Below are 21,132 nucleotides of genomic sequence, written 5' to 3' on the forward strand. Positions count from 1 at the left end.
CAAAAGATAGAAAATGCTATAGAGTGAAATGTAAGACTCCCTCTAACTCCATTCCTTGGCTACTTACTTCTCTTCCCCAGGGCTCTCCTCTACAACTAGCTTTTTGTATATCCTTCCAGATATAGTCTATGCACTTACACAGATACACACATATACGTTCTTTGAAAACTCTTTATATAAATCATAGTATACTCTTCAAATTTCTGCTTTTTTTTTCACTGAATAATATCTTGGAGGCTGTTCTATATTAATACATAATTAAACTACCTCATTCTTCCCCCTCCCACTCTTTCTTCTTCTCTTGTAGATGCATCCCATTGTATGGATCTACCATAATTTCTTCAGCAAGACCCTCAGGAGGTATATTTAGATTGTCTTTTGCTATTTATTACAAACAGTACTGCAGTTAATAGCTTTGTCTACTCATCACTTTGTACATGTGTAATAAATACGTAGATATAGTACTGTTGCCTCAAAAGATTTGTGCTTTTTAAAATTTATTAAATATTGCCTCTATAAAAGGCAATTTGTTAAAAAATTGTCCTCTATAAAAATTAAACCAATTTGTATTACTATTAGCAATATATGAAATGACAAGTTCCCCTCCTTAAAAAAAACAAAAAATCAGTGTTAACAACAGAGTTGTTTTTGCCAATCTCATGACTGAAGTAGAATCTCAAGACAATTTTAGTGTCTATTTCTCATTCTGAGTAAGGTTGAATATTTTTTCATAGGTTTAGGATTCATTTGTACTTCATTTTCTATAATTTCTTATATCCTTTGCTCCTTTTAAATTGTCATTCATTTTTTCTTACTGATTTTATGAGTTTTTAAAAAATATATTAAAGAGATTAGTCATTTGTGATGAGTTATAGATATTTTTCTCAGTTTGTCATCTTAGTTTTTGTTCATAGTATTTCTAACCATGTGGAATTTTTTTTTCCCCACAGTCTTTCTTTGCTTATAATTTCTGGTTTTGAGTCACCACAACAGTATATATTACTTTTTAAAAATTATCCCATGTTTTCCTCTAATACTGTTTCTCTTAAAATGAAAATGGCTTTGTTTGTTCTAGCTTATTTAAACAATACAGAAAAAGAAAATTAATTCAAAATTCTACCCCATGTTAAAAAAAAAAAACAACTGCTATCATTTAAAGTATATATCCTTTTAGACATCTCTATGCACACATTTTTCTTCTACTTTGGTTTTAATTTACTGTTATATAGGTTCTTAAGATGGATGCAAAGCTTTTGAACTTTCAGTTTTTCTCTTTTCCTAATATGTGCATTTAAGACTATACACTTCCCTATAAGCATAGCTTTAGTCACATCCACATTTTGTATGTAATATTTTTATTATCATTCAGTTCAAGTTATTTTCTAACTCCAACTGTGATTTTTTTTTGGGGGGGAGGTTACTTAGAAGTACTGTATTTCATAACTTCTAGTTACCTTTTTGTTACTGATCTGTATCTTAACTACAAGTCAAGAAACATACTTTATATCACTTCAGAACTTTGAAATTTGTTGAGATTTGTCTTATGGCAGTATATGATAGGGCTTCCCAGGTGACTCAGTGGTAAAGAATCCACAGGCCAATGCAGCAGCCCCAGGAGATGTGGGCTTGATCCCTGGGTTGGAAAGATCCCCTGGAAGGAGGAAATGGCAACCCACTCCAGTATTCTCACTGGGATAATCCCATAGACAGAGGAGTTTTGCAGGCTACAGTCCATGAGGTTGCACAGAGTTGGACATGACTGACCATACACTACTACATGGTCAATTTTCAAAATGTCCCAAGCGTGCTTGAAAAAATCTGTAATTTGCAGTTCTGGAGTATAGTGGCTGTATATACATATTTATACTTGTAGAGTTAAATTTGCTACTCATGTTATTTAAGTTTTTATTGGTTCTGAAAGAGGTTTGCCCTATCAGTGAACAAGAGCAATGTGTTAAATCTCCTGTTATGATAGTGAATTTGTCTATTTTTTTCCTTGTAGCTCTGTTGCTCTATATAATTTCAAGTTAACTTCATACTTAAATGCAACTTTAAAACTTCCATGTAAATTAGACTTAAGTGAAGTGTTCTTGTTTATTTCTAGTAATGCTTTTGCTTTCAAACCTATTACATCTGTTATATAATTTCCTTTTGGTTTATTTTTCCACAATATATCTTTTCCCATTCTTTTACTTTCAACCTTTTTTGTATATTATTTGTATATTTTTTGTATGTTTTAGTTTCTAGTATCTTATGTTAATTATGATTGACTATTAATGCATATGGAATTAATTTTAAAGGGTATGTATATTTCCAATGATCTAAAGTGACACATTTATCAATATAAAATTTTCTTAACGTATTTGGGTCTATCACTGGACCATCCACTTGTTTTCATCAGTTGGCTTATTCACAGGGCATTAACCCACAGTTTTAATTATTATAGCTTTACAATACATGTTAATATTTGGGTTAACTTTTAGTCATTACTTATCTTTTTCAGAATTTCCCCTTCATTTTTTCCTTATTTTTCTATGTGAATTAAAATTAATTTGTTTAAAAACCTTGCTGACATTTTTATCTAGATGTTAAACTTATAGATAACATTGGGAAATTGACATCATACATATTCTCTCTCTCCAAGAACATGATGTTACTTTACATTTGACCAAGCTTTCTTTTATGTGGGTAGCATTCTAAAATTTCATTCATACTAGGAATTTCCTGGCAATACAGTTGTAAAGACTCTGCACTTTCACTGCCAAGGGCACAGGTTCAACTCCTGGTTGGGGAACTAAGATCCTGCAAGCCTTGAAGTGTGGGAAAAGAAATTTTCATTTATGCAGATCTTGCCCATTCTTTTTAGTTATCCCTAGGCATTTTATCTGATTTGTTGCAATTGGGTCTTTTTTAATTATATGTTTAATTTATTGTTTATATATAAAGGTTATTTATTTCTGCATGATAGTTCCTCTCCCAATCATCACTTTACTAAATTCTATTACTTGTAATAATTTTAAAGTTGATTTTCATGATTATACCTATATATATAATAAGCTATCATTTGTAATACTGACAATTACATTATTATTTTAGCTATATAAAAATGTTTATAAGTGGCTAGCTTGGGAGAAAACATGAAGAAATGAGGTAAAAAGGTAAAACGAGTTAGGAAAATTCTTTTTGTTAGTTATAATTTCACTGATGATTAGCTAAAATGATAACAGGATTCTCAGCATTTTAAACGAGTTCAGGGCCTGGACACATGGTATTCTAGAAATCAGAAATATTTTGTAAGTGAAATTGTTTTCCACAAAGGTGGTCTGAAGAACTCACAATATGGCAAATGTCCACATTTTCAAAGAGAGAAATTCTAGATGGTGAATTCTGGAAACTAAAGAATTAAGACTATTGATTCTTTTACAATTATAGAACAGTTATTAAAGATTATTTTATAAATGAGAAAAGAAAGCAGTGATCCCCAGACGCCAACAGTGTTTCACCACGATGTGATTCAGTCACCCAAGTGTCGGCTTCGCCTTGCCTTTGAGCGTCTAGCATGTACCCTCTCATCCTAGGATAGTCTTCTGCAAGCAGACTGGTTCCTTTGGGTTCTTTGGGTCTCAGCTTCTGTGTTACCTCCTCAAAGAGAGCTTTCCCTGATCATTCCTTTTCTGTCACAGCATTCTGTTCTTTTCCTTCATAGCACCTATCTCAATTTAAAATGGCATATTTGCTATTTTTTTTCCTTAGGCAGTCCACCCATATAAACAATAAACTCCATGAAGACATGGGTCATGTCTGTTTGTTCACCACTGTGTATCCTTCTGTATATGCCTATAACGGCACTTGACATTAGTAAATGCTTAATGTATATATATTAAGTAAATGACTGGATGACTTTCCTTGTCAGTGTTACTAGACTAGCAGACTAGAGGAACATCACAGAGACACCATATCTTGATTTCAGAAAAAAAACCTAACAGCTTCCTGATATGATCTTTGAAAAAGATAGTGAATTTGCTAGAATACAGATATACTTTTATTTGACTGAACAACAACTAAAGAGAATTAAATCTCTAATTAGCTGGAGGTGTTGGTAGGACATGGCTGGTTTTTTTGTCATGGCCTGACTGTAGGATAACCAATGGCTTGGAAAAAGTCATCCCCATGGGAGCAGCAGAGAGCATTAACAAAGAACCTCCTGAATTTCTGAAAACTGGTGAAAACTGTTACATATAAATATTAGGTAACATTTTGAAAAAAAGAAGAAAAAGAAAAAGAAAAGAAAAAAAAATATTAGGTAACATTTATCTGGTGCTTACAATGAGTGAGGCCCTGTGTTGACAGCTCATATGTATTATTTAATATAATCTTTAAAACAATGACCTATGACATGAATGTTATTTTATATATGCTCCTTTTACAGATGAGAAAACAAACTCAGGGAAGTTAACGGACTTACCCAAAGTCTTGTTAGTGAAGGTCAGAGGTGGCAAATGAAGGAAACAAGTTAAGGAGAATGTTAGACAGCAAATCCTTAGGATTCAGTGACTGACTGTGGTCTCTACTCTTCTATTCAGGAGCCAGGAGACACTGGGATTCTAGCTAAAGGCTTATAGCTAGGTTAGAAATGAAAAGACACTCCTTGGAAGAAAAGCTATGACCAACCTAGACAGCATATTAAAAAGCAGGGACATCACCTTGCCAACAAAGGTCTGTCTAATCAAAGCTATCATTTTTCCAGTAGTAAAGATGTAAGAGTTGGACTATAAAGAAAGCTGAGCACCGAAAAATTAATGCTTATGAACTGTGGTGTTGGAGAAGACTCTTGGGGGTTCCTTGGACTGCAAAGAGATCAAACCAGTCAATCCTAAAGGAAATCAGCCCTGAATATTCACTGGAAGGACTGATGCTGAAGCTGAAACTCCAACACTTTGGCCACCTGATGCAAAGAACTGACTCACTGGAAAACACCTTGATGCTGGGAAAGATTGAAGGCAGGTGGAGAGGAGACGACAGAGGATGAGATGGTTGAATGGCATCACCAACTTGATGGACATGAATTTGCGCAAGCTCTGGGAGCTGGTGATGGACAGGGAAGCCTGGCATGCTATAGTCCACTGGGTCACAAAAAGTTGGACACGACTGAGCGACTGAACTAGAAATACAACTGAAATTAGAGCTAACCTGATGCTTTAGATGAAAATGAAAATGAGTAATTGGAGCAGCTTAGAGTTAATGGGGAACCAAGAACTAGAGAGGACTGTCAGGTCAGCAAGTCACCGTAGGATAAAGTTAAAGAGTAAAGCCCAGGCAATGACATAGGGATCACAGTGGGCCTGGAAGCGTCAAGAGTATACTTGTGACAATGGGTTACTAATAGGGTATTGAATTTTTTAAGGAAATGTCTGGCTCAAAAAGAGATTTTAATCTGGCAGAAATGGGAACAGCATAGACGGAGAAAGCAATCTCAATAGAGTATTCAGATTAAGAAAGATGAGAGATCTACTGTAATTTTAAGTGGTAGTACCATTGGACTTGGAAAAAAATACTTAGTAGGGACACAGTAGCTCTCTGAAGGGCTGACATTTAGCTCTGATGTGTTGATCCAGAGGAAAAAAGACAGGGCCAATAAATGGAAGTTACAAAGAGATTTTTTTTTTTAAGCACAGAAAAAAAGGCTTTTCTAATCACTGAAAATTACAGTGGATTATTAAGTGCAGGACATACTGGAAATGGGATCATGTGAAAGGTAGCTGAAGGATGTTCGTTTAAAGATTCAAACGGAAGAAGAGATAATTGTGGGAATAGAATGTATTGAGAAGTAGAAAAGAATGGAAACCAGGGTCCAATCAGAGGCTGCTGCTGCTGCTAAGTCGCTTCAGTCGTGTCCGACTCTGTGCCACCCCAGAGACGGCAGACCATCAGGCTCCCCTGGCCCTGGGGGCCTGCCTGAAAGCTGGAGGGATGTTCTCTCAGCTGAGGCTTCAAGGAAGAGACAGCAATGGATATAAAGAAAGGGACATAAAAGGAGGAGGAACAAGAGAGTCCTATATAGGGTTCTCAATCTTCTCAGGGAGTTTTTTTTGAGTTTTTAGTTAATGTAAGGAGAGAGTGGAAAAAGAACATTAGACAAGAGATGAAGTTTTTGTTTTAACTGTAGAGATGACATACAGTTCAAGTAAAAGGGAAACAACTACTTAGCTACAACTAACAACAACAACAACAACAAAAGTCCATCCTAAAGGAGATCAGTCCTGAATACTCAATGGAAGGACTGATGCTGAAGCTGAAACTCCAGTACATTGGCCACCTGATGCAAAGAACTGACTCATGTGAAAAGACCCTGGTGCTGGGAAAGACGAAGTCGGGAGGAGAAGAAGACGACAGAGGATGAGATGGTTGGATGGCATCACTGACTCAATGGACATGAGTTTGAGTAAATTCCGGGAGTTGGGGATGGACAGGGAGGCCTGCTGTGCTGCAGTCCATGGGGTCACAAAGACTCTGACATCACTGAGCGACTGAACTGAACAAAAAGTCTTAGTGTTTGAAATATTTTTTTCTCAGTGCTGGGCATAAGTGCCAGTCTCCTTGGTTTGGTTAGCATTTATTCCATTTCGCCTCAGGAAATCTGCTTAGCTCTCTGTTAAGGGCATTATGATCTCTTAGCCACTGAACCACCAGGAAATTCCTGAGGATTCATGTTTTTTTGTTTTGGGCCATGAAGTGCAGTATGTGGGATATTAAGTTCCCTGACCAAGGATTGAAACTGTGCCCCCTGCAGTGGAAGTGTGGAGTCCTAACCACGAGACCACCAGGGAATTCCCAAGTTTTCATGTTTTAAGAGTTTATTTCCAGCTCCCACCCCCAAAAGAAAACATTCCTACAGTCATGAATGCAGTCATGTAATGGACTAACTTAGGAACAGCTGGCCAGGCAATTGTCTCAATGTCTGGAATCTGTAAAATTTAGTTAAGGTTTGGCCCCAGGGAAAAGGATTAGGAATAGTCCTATAGAGGAAGATTGATTACTTTGCAGGCCTAATGAAAAAAAGTTCCAGTCCTTTCTTTATCTTTCCATTGTGAGCGGGTGATAGGTCATCTCCCCAGAGGCCGCACCGAGCAGATAAGAGAGAAGGCCACTAGAGAAGGCCTCTCCTCTCTAATCCTCTAAATGGGGTTGGCTTAAGTTTGGAAGAGAGATGGGCTCCTGGAAAGGAATTCCCACCATGATGTCAAGATTGCTAGGCATCAACCCACTTCCTAATATGGGTAGGGAGAGAATACGATTCAATCCTAAGTAGTGCCTGTCTGCCTCTTTTATGAGTTTATGTGGGTGGGGGCACATCCCCATTCCATACATTACAGGTGGCAACCTCTGCCCTGATGACTCTTCCTCTAGGAGAAAGAGAGGAATCTGAAGAAAATGAGGATGGCGTGCAGGCTGTTCACAAGGGAAGAGTTCCAGTGTGGGGTGGTGGTGAAGGGGGAAGAGACAGCTTTGGCTTTTTCTAATGGATATCTCTGCCTTTCAACCTTGTAGAGACTGTTTATTCTTCCCAGTCCTGCAGGAAACAGGGGCAGGGTATCATCCTTCTCTTTACAGTTCACTGCTACTTTCAGATGATCATGCTCTCATCCTCTTGTAAAACTCCTTCTCGGAAGCTTATACCATTTGGCTCTACTGTCCTTTATCCGTCCTGCTTACTGAAAACTCCTGTGCCTATTAAGTAACCCCTCTGTGCCAAACTGGGTATGTGTATGTATATGCTAAGTCACGTAAGTCGTCCGACTCTTTGAGACCCTATGGGCTGTAGCCAGCCAGACTCCTCTGTCCATGCGATTCCCCAGGCAAGAATACTGGAGTGGGTTGCCATGGCCTCCTCCAGAGGATCTTCTGAACCAGGTTTCTAACTTGTGTCTCTTGCATTGGCAGGCAGGGTCTTTACCACTAGCGCCACCTGGGAAGCCCTCCTATCTGAGTGGTTTTAGGAAAATCCATGTGATTGGTAGTTCTTGGCCTTCTCAACCTTTACTCCTACTTTCAATTCCTTAACTTTACCATTTCTGGCAACACAAGTTTTTCTTGATGGCAGCCTAAGGGCTTTAATAAAGAATGGGACAGGAAGCAATCTTGAATGTGAAAACATTCATGGTGAAAGAATTGGCTGGTATTTATTTGAAGATGCATTGAAAGACTGGGGTTGTCAGCTGTAACATGTAATGATGGAATAGCATAGAAGTTGAATTTCAATGATATTTAGTGAAAGTTCAAGATATGGATTTTACCTTTATGCCAAGTTTCCAGGAAACCTGAGTTTGCAGCTAGCTTTTAACTTTCCCTGTTAGCTGCCTTTCTGGGGATATCCAACACTTTCAACTTCTCTCCTCTTGACACACTCTCTTCCTTCTGATTCTGTGACAACTAGGAACCAGGGTTTTTTCTTCCTCACTGGCTGTTCCTTTTCAAAGATTCTCCAAGGGCTCTTCTACTTAAGCCTTAAGTGCTAGACTTCACCAAGGCCTCTGCTTAGCCCTCTGCTGTTCTCTGTGGGAGTGTATTCAAATCTATTTGGCTTCAACAACCACAGAAATGTTCATGATTCAGAATTTCTGGCCTATACATCATTGAGGTTTTTAAAAAGCAGCTTTCTACAAAAGTAATGTATGTTATGTACACAGTAAAACAAATTCAAACAGTAAAGATGAATCTAAAATTAAAAGTATGTTTCATTCCTCCCAAGCCCACTCTTCATAACTAATTTTTTAATGCTTGTATAAATATGCATGTATTCTTTTGCACTTGCTTCCCCCCCCCAACTTAATATAATTTTCTCCCATGTTTTATATTCCTACATTCAACTGTCATTTGGACATCTCTATCTGGCTGTCCCACAGCTATCTACAATTCCTTCCTTTTCTGTGAAGGTCTCCCATATGCTATACCCTACTGCTATCCCCCTTTTACCATTATCGTTGTGAAGAAAATTGTTTTTATACATCGTGCCTTTCTAGTAACTCAATTTACCTCCTTGTTTCTACTCCACCATATCTTTGAAACAGTTTTCTCCAAAATTACTAAATGACTTACTTGTTGCAAAATCCAATGGACACATTGTAGTCCACATCTTAACGTGATTTTTTTTTTTTTTTTTTGGATCTGCTTTAATACTGGCCAATTTCTTTGATATTTCTGGTTTCTTCTTTCTACTTGTCCCTTCTCGGTGTCCTCTTTCCCCCTCTTTCCTCACCTCATCTCTTAAATGCAGGTATTCCTCTTTCTAGGCCATCTTATGCACTTCCATGGTTTCAACAACACACTCTAAACCTTCCTTTTGGACTCCCAACCCACATTATGTAACAATCCATTGTCTAACGGATATCCTACAGGCCCTTAAAAGTCATTCTCTCCCCCACCTTCCTCGATCTCAAATAACAACGAAAATGGCATCATCAGTCCCTAGGTGCCCAAGCCAGGACACTGGGAAATAAATACCTTGGATTCCTCCCTCGGCCTCAAATCCATTTCCGATCATTCCCCGCCCCCCCCATCTGTACACACCCTTCCACAGGACAGACCACTGTGGTCTCTCTTAGAGGTAAAAGCGTCCTAACCGTTCTTGCCTCTAACTTCGCCCCCTCCAATTCATTCTACCCATTGCTATCACTGATCTTTTAAAATGCAAATATATTTGTTCACACCTCCGCTAAGACTCTTCAAAACCTATTCATTACCCTTAGAAAAAAATAATTTACGTGGCCTTGCGTAAACTGGCCCCTCCCAACCTCACAGAACTCATCTATTTACCCCCCTTTAAGCCATACCATGCTGCTGGCAGCTCCAGAAGGTACCCAGTCTCCCACCCCCAATTCCCAACAGTCCAGGAGTCAGCTCAGGTGACAATTCCTTCAGGAAGCGGGTACTCAGAAAGCAAATGCTCAAAAAGTGAAATCCTAGAGGGCAACTGACCAGTGATTTCTGTTCCGGACCCAAGTTTACGGAACGTCCGGGTTACCAGGAAGCTCAGGGCAAAGGTCAAACCCAGATCGTGAACCTTCCCCCAAGTTCGTAAGGCAATCGGACCCCCGTAATATTCCGCCCTTCTGCGTCATGGCTGCCAGTCGCAGTCCTTCAGTGGATCTTGAAGTCGACACCAGCCAGCTCGGGTCCCACCAACGTTTCCACACTAGAGAGTGCAACCTCTCACAGGCCTTGCTACGGCCCTAAAGCCGCACAGAAGAAAAACTTGCGTTGCCAGCTTGCCCCAAAGCAAGATGGCTGCCAATCTCTAGTCTCCGGTACCGAAGTGAAGCTATCCACTCCCTGGTTAATGCCGCTGCCAGGCTGCCCTCACCTAGCATGGCTACCCCGGCTCATGCCTCACTATGGTCTCGAAGCCGCCACTAACCGGCCAGGTTCCGGGAGGCGGTGTTCAGGATGCGGCCACCCCCGCCCGCCTCTCCCCTCCCCCACGCCCGCGGTGGCGGCGGCGGCGGCGGCGGCTGAAGCCCGGATGCGGCGCCGTGAGACAGGCCCGGGAGCGCGGCGCGGATGGATCCAACATGGCGGCGCCGAACCTGAGCCGAGAGTGAGGCGGCGGGGCGGCCGGAGTGGGGAGGGGGAGTCGAGCGGGACGGGGCGGGGCCGGGCGGGGCCGCGAAGGGCTTGGGGAAGGAAAGTGGAGGGGGAGGCGTTGGCGACGTCCAGCTTGAGAACCTCAAGAGAGGGAGGTGACGGGACGCTGCGAGGTGGGGGAGGGGAGCGGCCGAGGGGGCGTGCGGGGGAGGTGGCAACTGTGCGGGAAGGCAGGGTCGAGGCGGAGGAGTGGGGCAGGGGAGGGGCGTAAACAAGGGCCGAGGCCGGGCCGGGCCGGGCCGGGCCGGGCCGGGCCGGGGGTGTTAGAGGCCGAGGGGGAGCGGGGCTGGGAGCCCGCCGGGCCAAGGGGGTGGGAGCGGGAGGGAGGGGCTGCGGGTGTGGAGGAGAAGGGGCTTGTGGCAAGTGGTGGGGAGAAGAGCTGGGCTCACGTTAGGGGTGTAGTGGAGAGGTGAGAGGTGAGGCTTGGGCTTGAGACGTTTGGGGGAGGCTCTGAAAGTGTTAAATTGGAGGTGGGCGGGGGGAAGGGCCTAGGGGAGAATTTGGGTGGAAAAGGAGAAAACGGAGGTTTGGGGACTGGAGAGCGTGTCGGTGTAACGAGGTAATGGAGAAAGTGAGAGACTAGCAGGAAAGTTTGGGAGGAAGGGGAATGGGATGGAGATAGGACAGTGCAGCTGCGCGAATGATAGAGGTTCAGGGGTTCCCCTTTCCCCTGTGGAAAGGGAGAGGGCAGAGTTAAGCAGCATCAGTTGCAGCCAATTCTAATTGCCAGGCCTTTTAGCTCTTCCTCGGGTGGGACGGGCAGAGGGGAATGGTCTTGTGGGTTTAGAGAATTGGGGTTGGATGAGGGTTCAGCTGGATTTCCAAAAGCTCCCTTGTTTTTCCTGGTTACGAACAGAAAGGGAACGGAGGACCCTGGTAGCGCTGAACTGTGGAAGGAGTAAAGGACTTTCCTAGTTTTAAGTACTTAGTTAGGAATATCGGAATGGGGAAACATGCATGCTATGTAGGACCTCTGTATGCTAAAGTCAAGGCTCTGAAGTCTGAGAAAGGGAACAGAAAACACAGGATGGCATCTAGGCAGCCATGCTAATTAAATGAGCGCTTTAGTTTCCAGATTCTTTATTTTGCTGTTTAGTGCTAGGAGGGAGGGTCAGTACCCGTGTATAAAAAAATGTTCCCGGTGAAATGTAGATGTTTGAGTGGATGCTGTCCCCGTGGATATTTCGTTCTCACTGTGTACTAGGTAAGGGAAAGAGTGAAGACAGAATTTGGAGGGTAGTTACGGGCTCATAAGTGAAGTGATGAAAAGAAAGTGCCTTTTGCTGTAACCACTTTCCTCCTGGTTCATCTAAAGATGAAGTCAGTGTTGATAGTGTAACAAAGTAGGTGGGCCTCATAAGAGATTGAGGACTGAGGTGTCAGAGGATAATTGGTTTTCCCACAAGTTGTTACATTTGGGACCTTTTTTGCCCTAAGCCACTGAGACTGGACATTCTCAGACGTGGTATTGTTTACTGAATTGGGTAATAGAAGGTTAGGGAAGCCTGGGGACTTTGTTGGAAGTGAGTTCTCCCATTTAGCTTAGAGTGTATCATTACAACTGAAATAGCTTTAGGCTCGTCTGTATGTTTTTGCAGCTGAGATTGACTCTTTGGGCCTTTGAGGTGTCAAAAAAAAAGCTTGAAAATTGACACTTTCCCCCCTTATTTGTTTTTGTTTTGCTGCTGGCTTTGAACCTTGTGCTAGGAAGAGACCTGGGAAATTAAGTTTCCTGCAGAGGTAAGTCTGGAACTTTTTGTTTGTTTTCAAACAATGAAAAGGAATGGAGATGACATGTTGAGGGTTGAGTGCAGTAATGGGTAGATGACAGGGAAAATAGGTTTTCACTCACCCAACCAGGTACATAAGATTTGTGACAGTCATTGTCTCTTTAGGTCACTGGAAACTGATAGGAGGGAAAAGAGAACAGAAATCAGGTGTCTTAGGACAAGCCTCCAGCCTTGTTTTGTTACTGTCTAGTCTTCATGGTCAGCTGTGAGAGAAACATTTGTAAACATATGGAATTCTGTACTCTAGAACAATATCTACTAAATGCTGCCCTTGGAGGATTGCTGAGACACCTGCTGCGGCTTCTGCAGGCAGGCTTTTCCTCGAGCTTACTCTTTCTCCTAGTTGTTCCGGAATTTTCATTTTGAAAACATACTTTGTAATTCTGACTTCCAGATATTTGGTTGCATTTTCTGGGTCCTACCAGCAAGAAAGCTCTTTCTTTATGTAGTCTTAGTCATTTTTAAGGTTTTCCATATCCTTTACATTTCAGGTTTTAAGACATCACCCTTTTTTAAATTCTCCCTCTTAAAAGGGCTTGTGAAAGAGTCAGATACCTCTAGTTCTGTTGGGATGAAACTATACTGTTGTTTTCATTTTAAGACACCAGTCTCTTTAATTTCTTCCACATGACTTCCAGGGGCTTCTGAGAGAATCAAATACCTCAAAAAATACAGATCTCACTCCTGGTTGGAGTGAGACTAGTCTTTGCTTGGGAGTGGAAACCTAACAGACAACGGTTAATCGAGAGGAAGGCCTGTAGGTACATATAGACTGCTGGCCCTTGGCTGGCTTGTGCTTACCTAAAGAAAACAAACAATAAAAACTCCTACAGTGCCAGGGAATGCAGCAATTCATCAGAATGAAGGATTAGTCTTGGGAACCCCTTAGGGGTGATCTAGATGTTAGGCACTCAGATAGACCCAAACCAGCCTGCAGGACCAGGACTCTTGTTTGCTGGAGTGTTGTCTCTTGGTGTCTGGCAATATTTCAGGCACTGAGATTCTGAAGTTCTTTCTCATCTTCTGTTTGGAGGGTGTACATTCTCCTCACTGCTCTGATGCCTTTCACCTAGAATCTCTGTATAATTTCTGGGTAGTTCCCCCGATTCACTGCCACAGTAAGCTGAATATATTTTGGTTTAAGAGGAAGTTGGCCATGTTCTTTCAGTGCTGAAGCTGGAACTCGCATGTGGATTGCTGAGTGAGTGAACTCGCCATCATAGATGATAATTAAGTGGGGAGGGCTGCCTATTAGCCTGCATGCCAGCCTCCTGACATTTCTCCCAAGGACAAGCATGGCCTTGGGAAACTTCTTCCTCTTCTACATTTTGCTTTATTGCATAAGGGCTGTAAGTGCTCAGCAGCAGGGTCTGCTCATGGTCTCATTTTGGGACTTTAAAGATGGCTGCAAGGTTTCAGTGCAAGATCCTTTCTGTCTTGCAGAGGATGGCATTTCTCTAATCTTCACAGCAATTTAGATTGAATTAGGTCAGATTATACCTCCTGGGATGGGGTGGAAGGGAGCGTAGCCCTGTCCCTGCTGTTCACCTAAATGGCAGCAGCAGGTGATAGAGAAGCCAAAGCTGGAGCGGGATGAAACTCCTTAGTTAAGTTAAATGAGTCTTTGTCTGACTGGCTCTTCTTCTGGAATATTGTTTTTGATGGGTTTTGGTTGGCGGGACCAGATGACTTCCTTCTCCAGATATAAGATGGCAAGTGACAGTGCTGTTTCTTCTTTGGACCCTTCATCATGCTCCATCTAGAACAGGATTTCTCATCTTTAGCATTATTGATACTCTGGGTCAGATAATTCTTTGTTGTAAGAGGCCGTCCTGTGCTTTATAGGATGTCTAGCATTATCCATTGCATTTACTCATTGCACACCAGTATTGCCTTCCATTACCAGCCTCACTTCCCACTCCCCAGTCATGACAATTTAAAAAGCCTCCAGACATTGCTGAATGTCCCCTGGTGGGCAAAATTGCCCTGATTGAGAACCACTGACCTAGAAGCTCTGATAATTCCTGTCACTTTGATCCAGCCTAGGATCTACAACTTAAAGGTAGCTGTTTCCCCCTCAGATCTAGGGATGTAACCCTCAGAATTGAGGCCTATCATAGAATTTGCATCCATTGATACATAGTTAGGACCACGGTGCTTTCCTGTATTCTGCTTCATTTTCCAGTGACCAGGTATGTGGGGACAATACTTCCTAATTTCCTGGGGTTTATAGTCAGGACACTTTGAATTAGGGAACTCTGGAGCAACCTACTCTTCTGATTGGTTGAATGTGAAACCTGCCCATCTGTGTTTTTCTGGGATCCACATAATAGACAGCTGGCCAAGGGGAACAGGTGGGATAGGAACAAGGCGAAATTGTAGGGGCTCTAAGGAGGCTCAGTTTTCTCAAGTGGCTGCTATGAGCAAGAAGTTGTTTTCCTTCAGTCCCCTCTGTTTGTAGCCAGTGGCTGCAGCAGGTGAAGCAAGAGAGGAAGAGACCAGGAAAACCAGTCGATCATTGAGTAGCTGTATTCCCAGTTGTCTCCCATGCTTTGGGTGGGATATCTGGTTCTCATAAGTAGAAATGGGCTATGTTTCCTGTCCACATTCTGAACCCATGTTATGGGGCTAGGTAATTCCAGGTTGGACCTCCCGTTTTCTTAAGGGTATGAGTCACTCTGTGCGTTCGTTTCAGGATTGAAAGAGAGGACCAGGTCCTACTTGCTCTTCAGTTTTTTGAGTCCCCAGTTGCTTGATTCTTCTGAAGTAGTTTATCATTTTATTCTCTCTTTTAACATAGCCTCAATTTCTTGGAGTATAAAATGGACAGAATAGCCTGTATTGTTGTTGAGTAGGTTGCTATGGTATGGGTAGTTTTGCAGTATGGGGAACGCTAGAGAATATGCATGTTACCTGAGTTGCATGTACTTTTAATGGGGTCCTCTCACTCCTGGACTTATGTGAGTTTGTTTTTAATTGGTTTTGCTGTGGTGATCTCTTAGGTTCAGTTTAGTTCAGCAGCAGGTTGCTCCTAGTATATGCCAACCCCTGTCCTTTGCTTGGCACTGTAGATATAAAGATGAATATGACCTAGTCCCTCTAGTTGAGTTGCTTAAGATACAATAGGCGTACAGATAATTTTAGTACACTTTGATAAATGGTTTAAGGGAAATACATGAACAGTGTTCCATAGGAGCACAGAGGAGGACTACTTAATCCCAGCATGGGGGTGTAGAGAATGAATTTGAAGATGGCGTCTGCACTGGTTTTTTTTTTTTTTTTTTAATATTTATGTATTAGTATTTTTTTAGTATTTATTTATTTCATTTTTGGCTGTGTGGGGTCTTAGCTGAGGCACACAGGATCCTCTGTTGGGGCACATGGGCATAGTTGCCCTGTGGCATGTGGGATCTTAGTTCTCCACCAGGGATTGAACCTGTATCCCCAGCTTTGGAAGGCAGATTCTTAACCACAGGACCACCAAGGGAGTCCTGAACTGACTCTTAAAGGATGAGTAGGAGTTAGCCATCTGAAAAAAGGTGTAATGGGGCATATGGAAAAGAAGGGAGGGGCCATTCAGGCAAAGAGAATAGTCTAAAGATAGTTATAGAGAAATGAATTGTGTGATGTATGTGAACTATAGACAGATGATTAACGTTAGAGAAATAAAAAGTGACAAAGGCCTGATCTTGGATGGTTTGGTGTGTTGGGTAAGGAATCTGGAGTGTTCTTATTGGTAAGGAAAGGATTGTGGATGCGAATTCGTTTCAGTCGTGTCTGACTCTTTGTAACCCTGTGTACTGTAACCTGCCAGACTCCTCTGTCCATGGGATTCTCCAGGCAAGAATACTGGAGTGGGTTGCCATGTCCTCCTTAGGGGATCTTCCTGATCCAGAGATCAAACCCACATCTCTTATGTCTTCTGCGTTGGCAGATGGGTTCTTTACCACTAGCACCACCTGGGAAACTCAAGGAGAGAATTGTGGAGAGGTGTTAAGATGAAAAGTGATGTGGTCAGTTGTGCATTTTAGATAATTCAGCTGGATGTAGGGATTGGATTTAGACAGCTTAAGATTGGTTGTAAGGAGAGCCCCCCCCCTTTTTTTAAGGAGAGCCCTTAAAGAAGCTTTTGCAGTAATCCAGGTGAGAGATTATTGGGACCTGAACCAGCGTGGTAGTAGTAGGGGGTGGAAAGGTGAGGCAAATTTAAGAAATAGAAAGTAGTATCAACAGGAATTTATAATTGTTTGGGTGATTGGAGGTTGTGGTCAGAGGGTGTAGTAGTATTGGGTGGTACTTGGTAGGGTAGTAAATATAAGTGACTAGAGAGGAGATGAAAGCTGTTTGACTTGAGGATTGGTTATTAGCTGGGTCACTGATATTACTCACAGTGATGGAGGAAATTTGTGAATCAAATGCCAAAATACATAATAAATGTAGGACTGTGCTTGGTCATTTACAGGGGGTTGGTAGATGACGACCATGAGGAAAGGTGAGAAAGGGGCGTATATCCAAATGGTGTGAACATCAGGAGAGCACAGGTGGCGTAGGAGAATCCCACGCATGCTCAGTGTAGGAGCTTAGTGCTGCTTGTTGATTTAAATCCATGAGTTCTGGTGGATATTTGATTAACTTTCTCAGCAATTATTCTCCTGGACTTGGTTAGATTGTAGGAGAAATGAGGATGGGTCTGTGGAGGGATGAGTCTGGGCTGCAGAGGCCAAAGATGCTTGTCTCTTTGAAATCGAACAAGTTAGATAAGTTTTACGGCGATTTCATGTGCATTTTCCCACTGGGTTCTTAATAACTCCAAGGAGTAGTTTCTTTCCTCCTTGTTTTGTAGACGGGGACGCTGAGGCTTTCAAGTTAAGTGACTTACTTAAGGTCACGTAGCTGCAGTTTGTTAATAATACAGGCAGAATTAAAACTAGCTCAGACTTTCAGTTTCTCTGCTGTCAGCCCCTAAGTTTATCTGATGCAGCTTCTGTGTTAGAATTTAGAGTGAATTTTCTACTTCTCTTCATTTTGCTTTCATTTAAGGGATAAATTGATTGGGGGCACTGTCAGGGAGAGCACACAGGACCAAAAGCAGTATTTTGGAGGCCAGAGGAACAATTGGGACAATGTCTGCTGAATATGTAGCACTAAAATCGCAATTAGTGAGTCTTCCTTAGCGGAAGTGACTGTCTTTCTCTAGTAAGATCTGGACTTAGGGCAGCATCTGCTGAATATAGAGAGCTCTAGGCTTTATTTTTTAATAAATATTTTATAGGCACTTCTCTGGCAGTCCAGTGGTTAAGGCTCCATGCTTCCAGTGCAAGGGGTGCGGGTGCAATCCCCGATCAAGGGAAGTAAGATCCCATGTGCTGCACAGTGAGCCAAAAAAATCAACAACTTTGTAAAAGTTAATAAAGGCTTATTAAGCACTACACAGTGTTAGGCTCTGAGAGTACAGGCTTGGCTGAGACGCGTTCCTGACGTCGAGTGGTTCACGGGTTCTTCCCTTGTCCTTCCAGTACAGTGGGGACTGTGGCTGCTGAGCGGGGATTCTGGGAAGCGCTGTGTGCCTGAGCCCCCAGCATGGCGGGCCTGAAGCGGAGGGCAAGCCAGGTGTGGCCCGAAGAGCACGGTGAGCAGGAGCACGGGCTCTACAGCCTGCACCGCATGTTCGACATCGTGGGCACCCACCTGACGCACAGGGACGTGCGCGTTCTCTCCTTCCTCTTTGTCGACGTCATCGACGACCACGAGCGTGGCCTCATCCGGAACGGACGTGACTTCTTACTGGCCCTGGAGCGCCAGGGCCGCTGTGATGAGAGCAACTTCCGCCAGGTGCTGCAGCTGCTGCGCATCATCACTCGCCACGACCTGCTGCCCTACGTCACTCTCAAGCGGAGACGGGCTGGTGAGGGTGCCCCTGGGGCGGGGACGCTGGGGTCAGGGGAGAGCTGTGGGCGGCCCCGAGTAAGCAGCACAGGAGGCCAGGCAGAAGGAGGCGCTGACTCCGGGGAGTCCTGAGAAGGACGCTGCGAGGTGCACTGGAGGACTGGACTAGAAGGGAAGGGTGTACCTTCTCCTGAGTGAGTCCCTCTCCCCCTACAGTGTGCCCTGATCTTGTAGACAAATACCTGGAGGAGACATCAGTTCGCTATGTGACACCCAGAGCCCTCAGCGACCCAGAGCCGAGGCCTCCCCACCCCCCTAAAACAGGTGAGATCCTAACTCTCCCTAATTCCCATAATCAAGAAAGAGGACGCTGGACCCATCTTTTGCCAGCCTAAATGAAAGGACACTGTCCCTCCCATATCTGCCCCTCCTTCAAAATCAGATGAGGTGTTAATGCTTCATCTAGGTCCTATAATGGTTCCCATGTTGTGTCTGCCTTTCAAGTCACATTATTGATACTGCTATAGTGCTAAGTCTAAAGGATCCCTCCACATTCCAAGTGAATTGTTTCAATTTCTGCTTTTCCCCTGCTGTGTGTCCCTTTTTACCCTCTGGTCAGTGCCTCCCCACTATCCTGTGGTGTGCTGCCCTACTTCGGGCCCTCAGATGTGTAGCAAGCGGCCAGCTCGAGGGAGAGCCACACTTGGGAGCCAGCGAAAACGCCGGAAGTCAGTGACACCAGATCCCAAGGAAAAGCAGACATGCGGTGAGGAAGCTCAAGGGCTCTAGAGGCGGAGTAGACTGGAGGGGAAATACAGAGAACTGCTGGAATACTGGGCATGCTAATTTGCTTTAGTCATGTCCGACTCTTTGCAACCCCATGGACTGTAGCCCACCAAGCTCCTCTGTCCATGGGATTCTCCAGGCAAGAATACTGGAGTGGGTTGCCATTTCCTTCTCTAGGGGATCTTCCCAATCCCTCTCTCTTAATGTCTCCTGCATTGGCAGGTGGGTTCTTTCCCACCAGTGCCACCTGGGAAGCCTCGGAACACTGGGCAGCTTATGCTGTTTAGAGCAAGCCTCCCTTTGATCGCTGTGGCACAGTGAGGTTGAATGTTACAGTCTCTGGGTGGAGGACTCTGTCTTTGTGGCAGAGTTCATTTCAACTCTTTCTAAGTAATAACTAGATGAAAGGGTTGCCGTTATGACATCCTTATTGTAGTATGACTCAAGTCATGATAGAATCTTAAAGTGAACTTCTGTTAACTAGGAAAATATCTCTTCAAATCAAGGTGCTACTTGTGAGTGATGGAAATAATCTGACCTCGGCATGTTCCCATTTAAGGGAACCTCTTGAATTGAGATTTCAGAGCTTCATAGAAAAGAACTAGTCCTGGGAAGAGGTAGAGAAGCTGTTAGGTGTTCTTCCCAACTTTGCTACTCTGCCGTTCTTTTCAAAACTTGGGTGTAAACTAAACTCTTACTGCAATCTCTTCTGTGCATCTTCTTTTCCCCACAGACATCAGACTGCGGGTTCGGGCTGAATACTGCCAGCATGAGACTGCTCTGCAGGGCAACGTCTTTTCTAACAAGCAGGACCCACTTGAGCGCCAGTTTGAGCGCTTTAACCAGGCCAACACCATCCTCAAGTCCCGGGACCTGGGCTCCATCATCTGTGACATCAAGTTCTCTGAGCTCACCTACCTCGATGCATTCTGGCGCGACTACATCAATGGCTCGTTACTAGAGGCGCTTAAAGGCGTCTTTATCACAGACTCCCTCAAGCAGGCTGTGGGCCACGAGGCCATCAAGCTGCTGGTGAACGTGGACGAGGAGGACTATGAGCTGGGCCGGCAGAAACTCCTGAGGAACTTGATGCTTCAAGCATTGCCCTGACCTTTTCCCTCTCACTTCTCTGGGGACTTCTCACCACCCACCTCTGGAGCTTACATGCTGTGCTGGGGTTTGTTCTCTACCCTTCCAACCAATCACACCCCTGCCTTTGTTTTTTTTTTAAAGGAAAAGACAAAAGAAAAATGGAAGTGGTGTCCCCCACCCCTCCCTGCACCCATGTGCCTGGGCTTCCCCTTGTTTCCCTTTTCCACTCACCCCCTCATGTGTGTCTCTACAGTCACCTTGCCACTGAGCCGTAAGACAAATGTGTAGGGAGAAGAAAGGCTACAGACCATAGTCTTTGTAAGGGATTGAAGTGATCACTGCTTTTGGGTGCATTGAGGGGTTATCAGTACTTCTGGCTTTATGAGGGCTCTTAAACTCTGTCTGAAAAACCAAAGGGCTGTCAGTAGGGAGCTGTGTGGAAGGTGGGACTCTGAAGTGTATTTTGGAAATTAATCACCACCCTCTCCCAAATTATAGAATTTTTAAAAAACAAAGAAGCTGTGGCCCTTTCCACTCTCTCCTGGCCTCTGGTGCTGCTCCTCTCTGCCTCGCTTCCTCCATTCCATGGCTTGAAACCTCTGGCTGGTGTGGCTCCTTCCTTTTCCCTCTCTGTTAAACCCTCTTCAAAGGAACAATAGGTAAGAGGACTAGGTCAGCCTAGTCACCGTCCCAACTGTGGTGTGTGTGTACACACACACACACGATGGATGGAGAAGCGGTTGCTGATTAAAATACACACACACACACACACACACACACACACACACGATGGATGGAGAAGCGGTTGCTGATTAAAATACACACACACACACACACACACACGATGGATGGAGAAGCGGTTGCTGATTAAAATACACTCCCCCTGAAAAGGGGAAGGGGGAGTGTGACACTTTTCTTTCCATGTTCAAGTGAAAAT

At 43.5% G+C, this 21,132-nt stretch overlaps 1 protein-coding gene and 1 long non-coding RNA gene across 9 annotated transcripts in view; both read left to right on the forward strand.

Annotated features, from left to right (window-relative positions):
- The first annotated feature begins 10,451 nt into the window (after nt 1-10,451).
- DEDD (death effector domain containing) lies at nt 10,452-20,710 on the forward strand. 8 transcript variants are annotated; one of them, XM_043451330.1, is made up of 6 exons: nt 10,453-10,594; nt 12,349-12,381; nt 17,948-18,336; nt 18,552-18,641; nt 18,937-19,083; nt 19,837-20,710. In XM_043451330.1, exons 3-6 carry the CDS (start codon nt 18,012-18,014, stop codon nt 20,211-20,213), a joined length of 939 nt encoding a protein of 312 aa, XP_043307265.1. In that variant the 5' UTR covers nt 10,453-10,594; nt 12,349-12,381; nt 17,948-18,011; the 3' UTR covers nt 20,214-20,710. The 8 variants fall into 8 exon arrangements, with proteins under 8 accessions (XP_043307214.1, XP_043307265.1, XP_043307240.1 ...); XM_043451305.1 differs by having other exon boundaries at nt 10,457-10,594; nt 17,953-18,336; nt 18,534-18,641; XM_043451271.1 differs by having other exon boundaries at nt 10,458-10,594; nt 18,534-18,641.
- LOC122430623 overlaps nt 12,389-21,132 on the forward strand; it is a 34,771-nt gene continuing 26,027 nt past the window's right edge. Inside the window, exon 1 of the long non-coding RNA XR_006266357.1 lies at nt 12,389-15,498. This is a non-coding gene — a long non-coding RNA (uncharacterized LOC122430623). The remainder of the gene's footprint in view (nt 15,499-21,132) is intronic.

Source organism: Cervus canadensis, chromosome 2, assembly GCF_019320065.1.
Source record: "Cervus canadensis isolate Bull #8, Minnesota chromosome 2, ASM1932006v1, whole genome shotgun sequence".
NCBI lineage: Eukaryota > Metazoa > Chordata > Mammalia > Artiodactyla > Cervidae > Cervus > Cervus canadensis.

Bases quoted from the DNA above. Each gene is read 5' to 3' on its own strand.
- DEDD (XM_043451279.1), top strand. From the start codon at position 18,012: ATGGCGGGCCTGAAGCGGAGGGCAAGCCAGGTGTGGCCCGAAGAGCAC. The intron at 18,337-18,533 runs GTGAGGGTGCCC...CTCCCCCTACAG, and splicing joins TCTCAAGCGGAGACGGGCTG to TGTGCCCTGATCTTGTAGAC. The intron at 18,642-18,936 runs GTGAGATCCTAA...CCCTCTGGTCAG, and splicing joins TCCCCACCCCCCTAAAACAG to TGCCTCCCCACTATCCTGTG.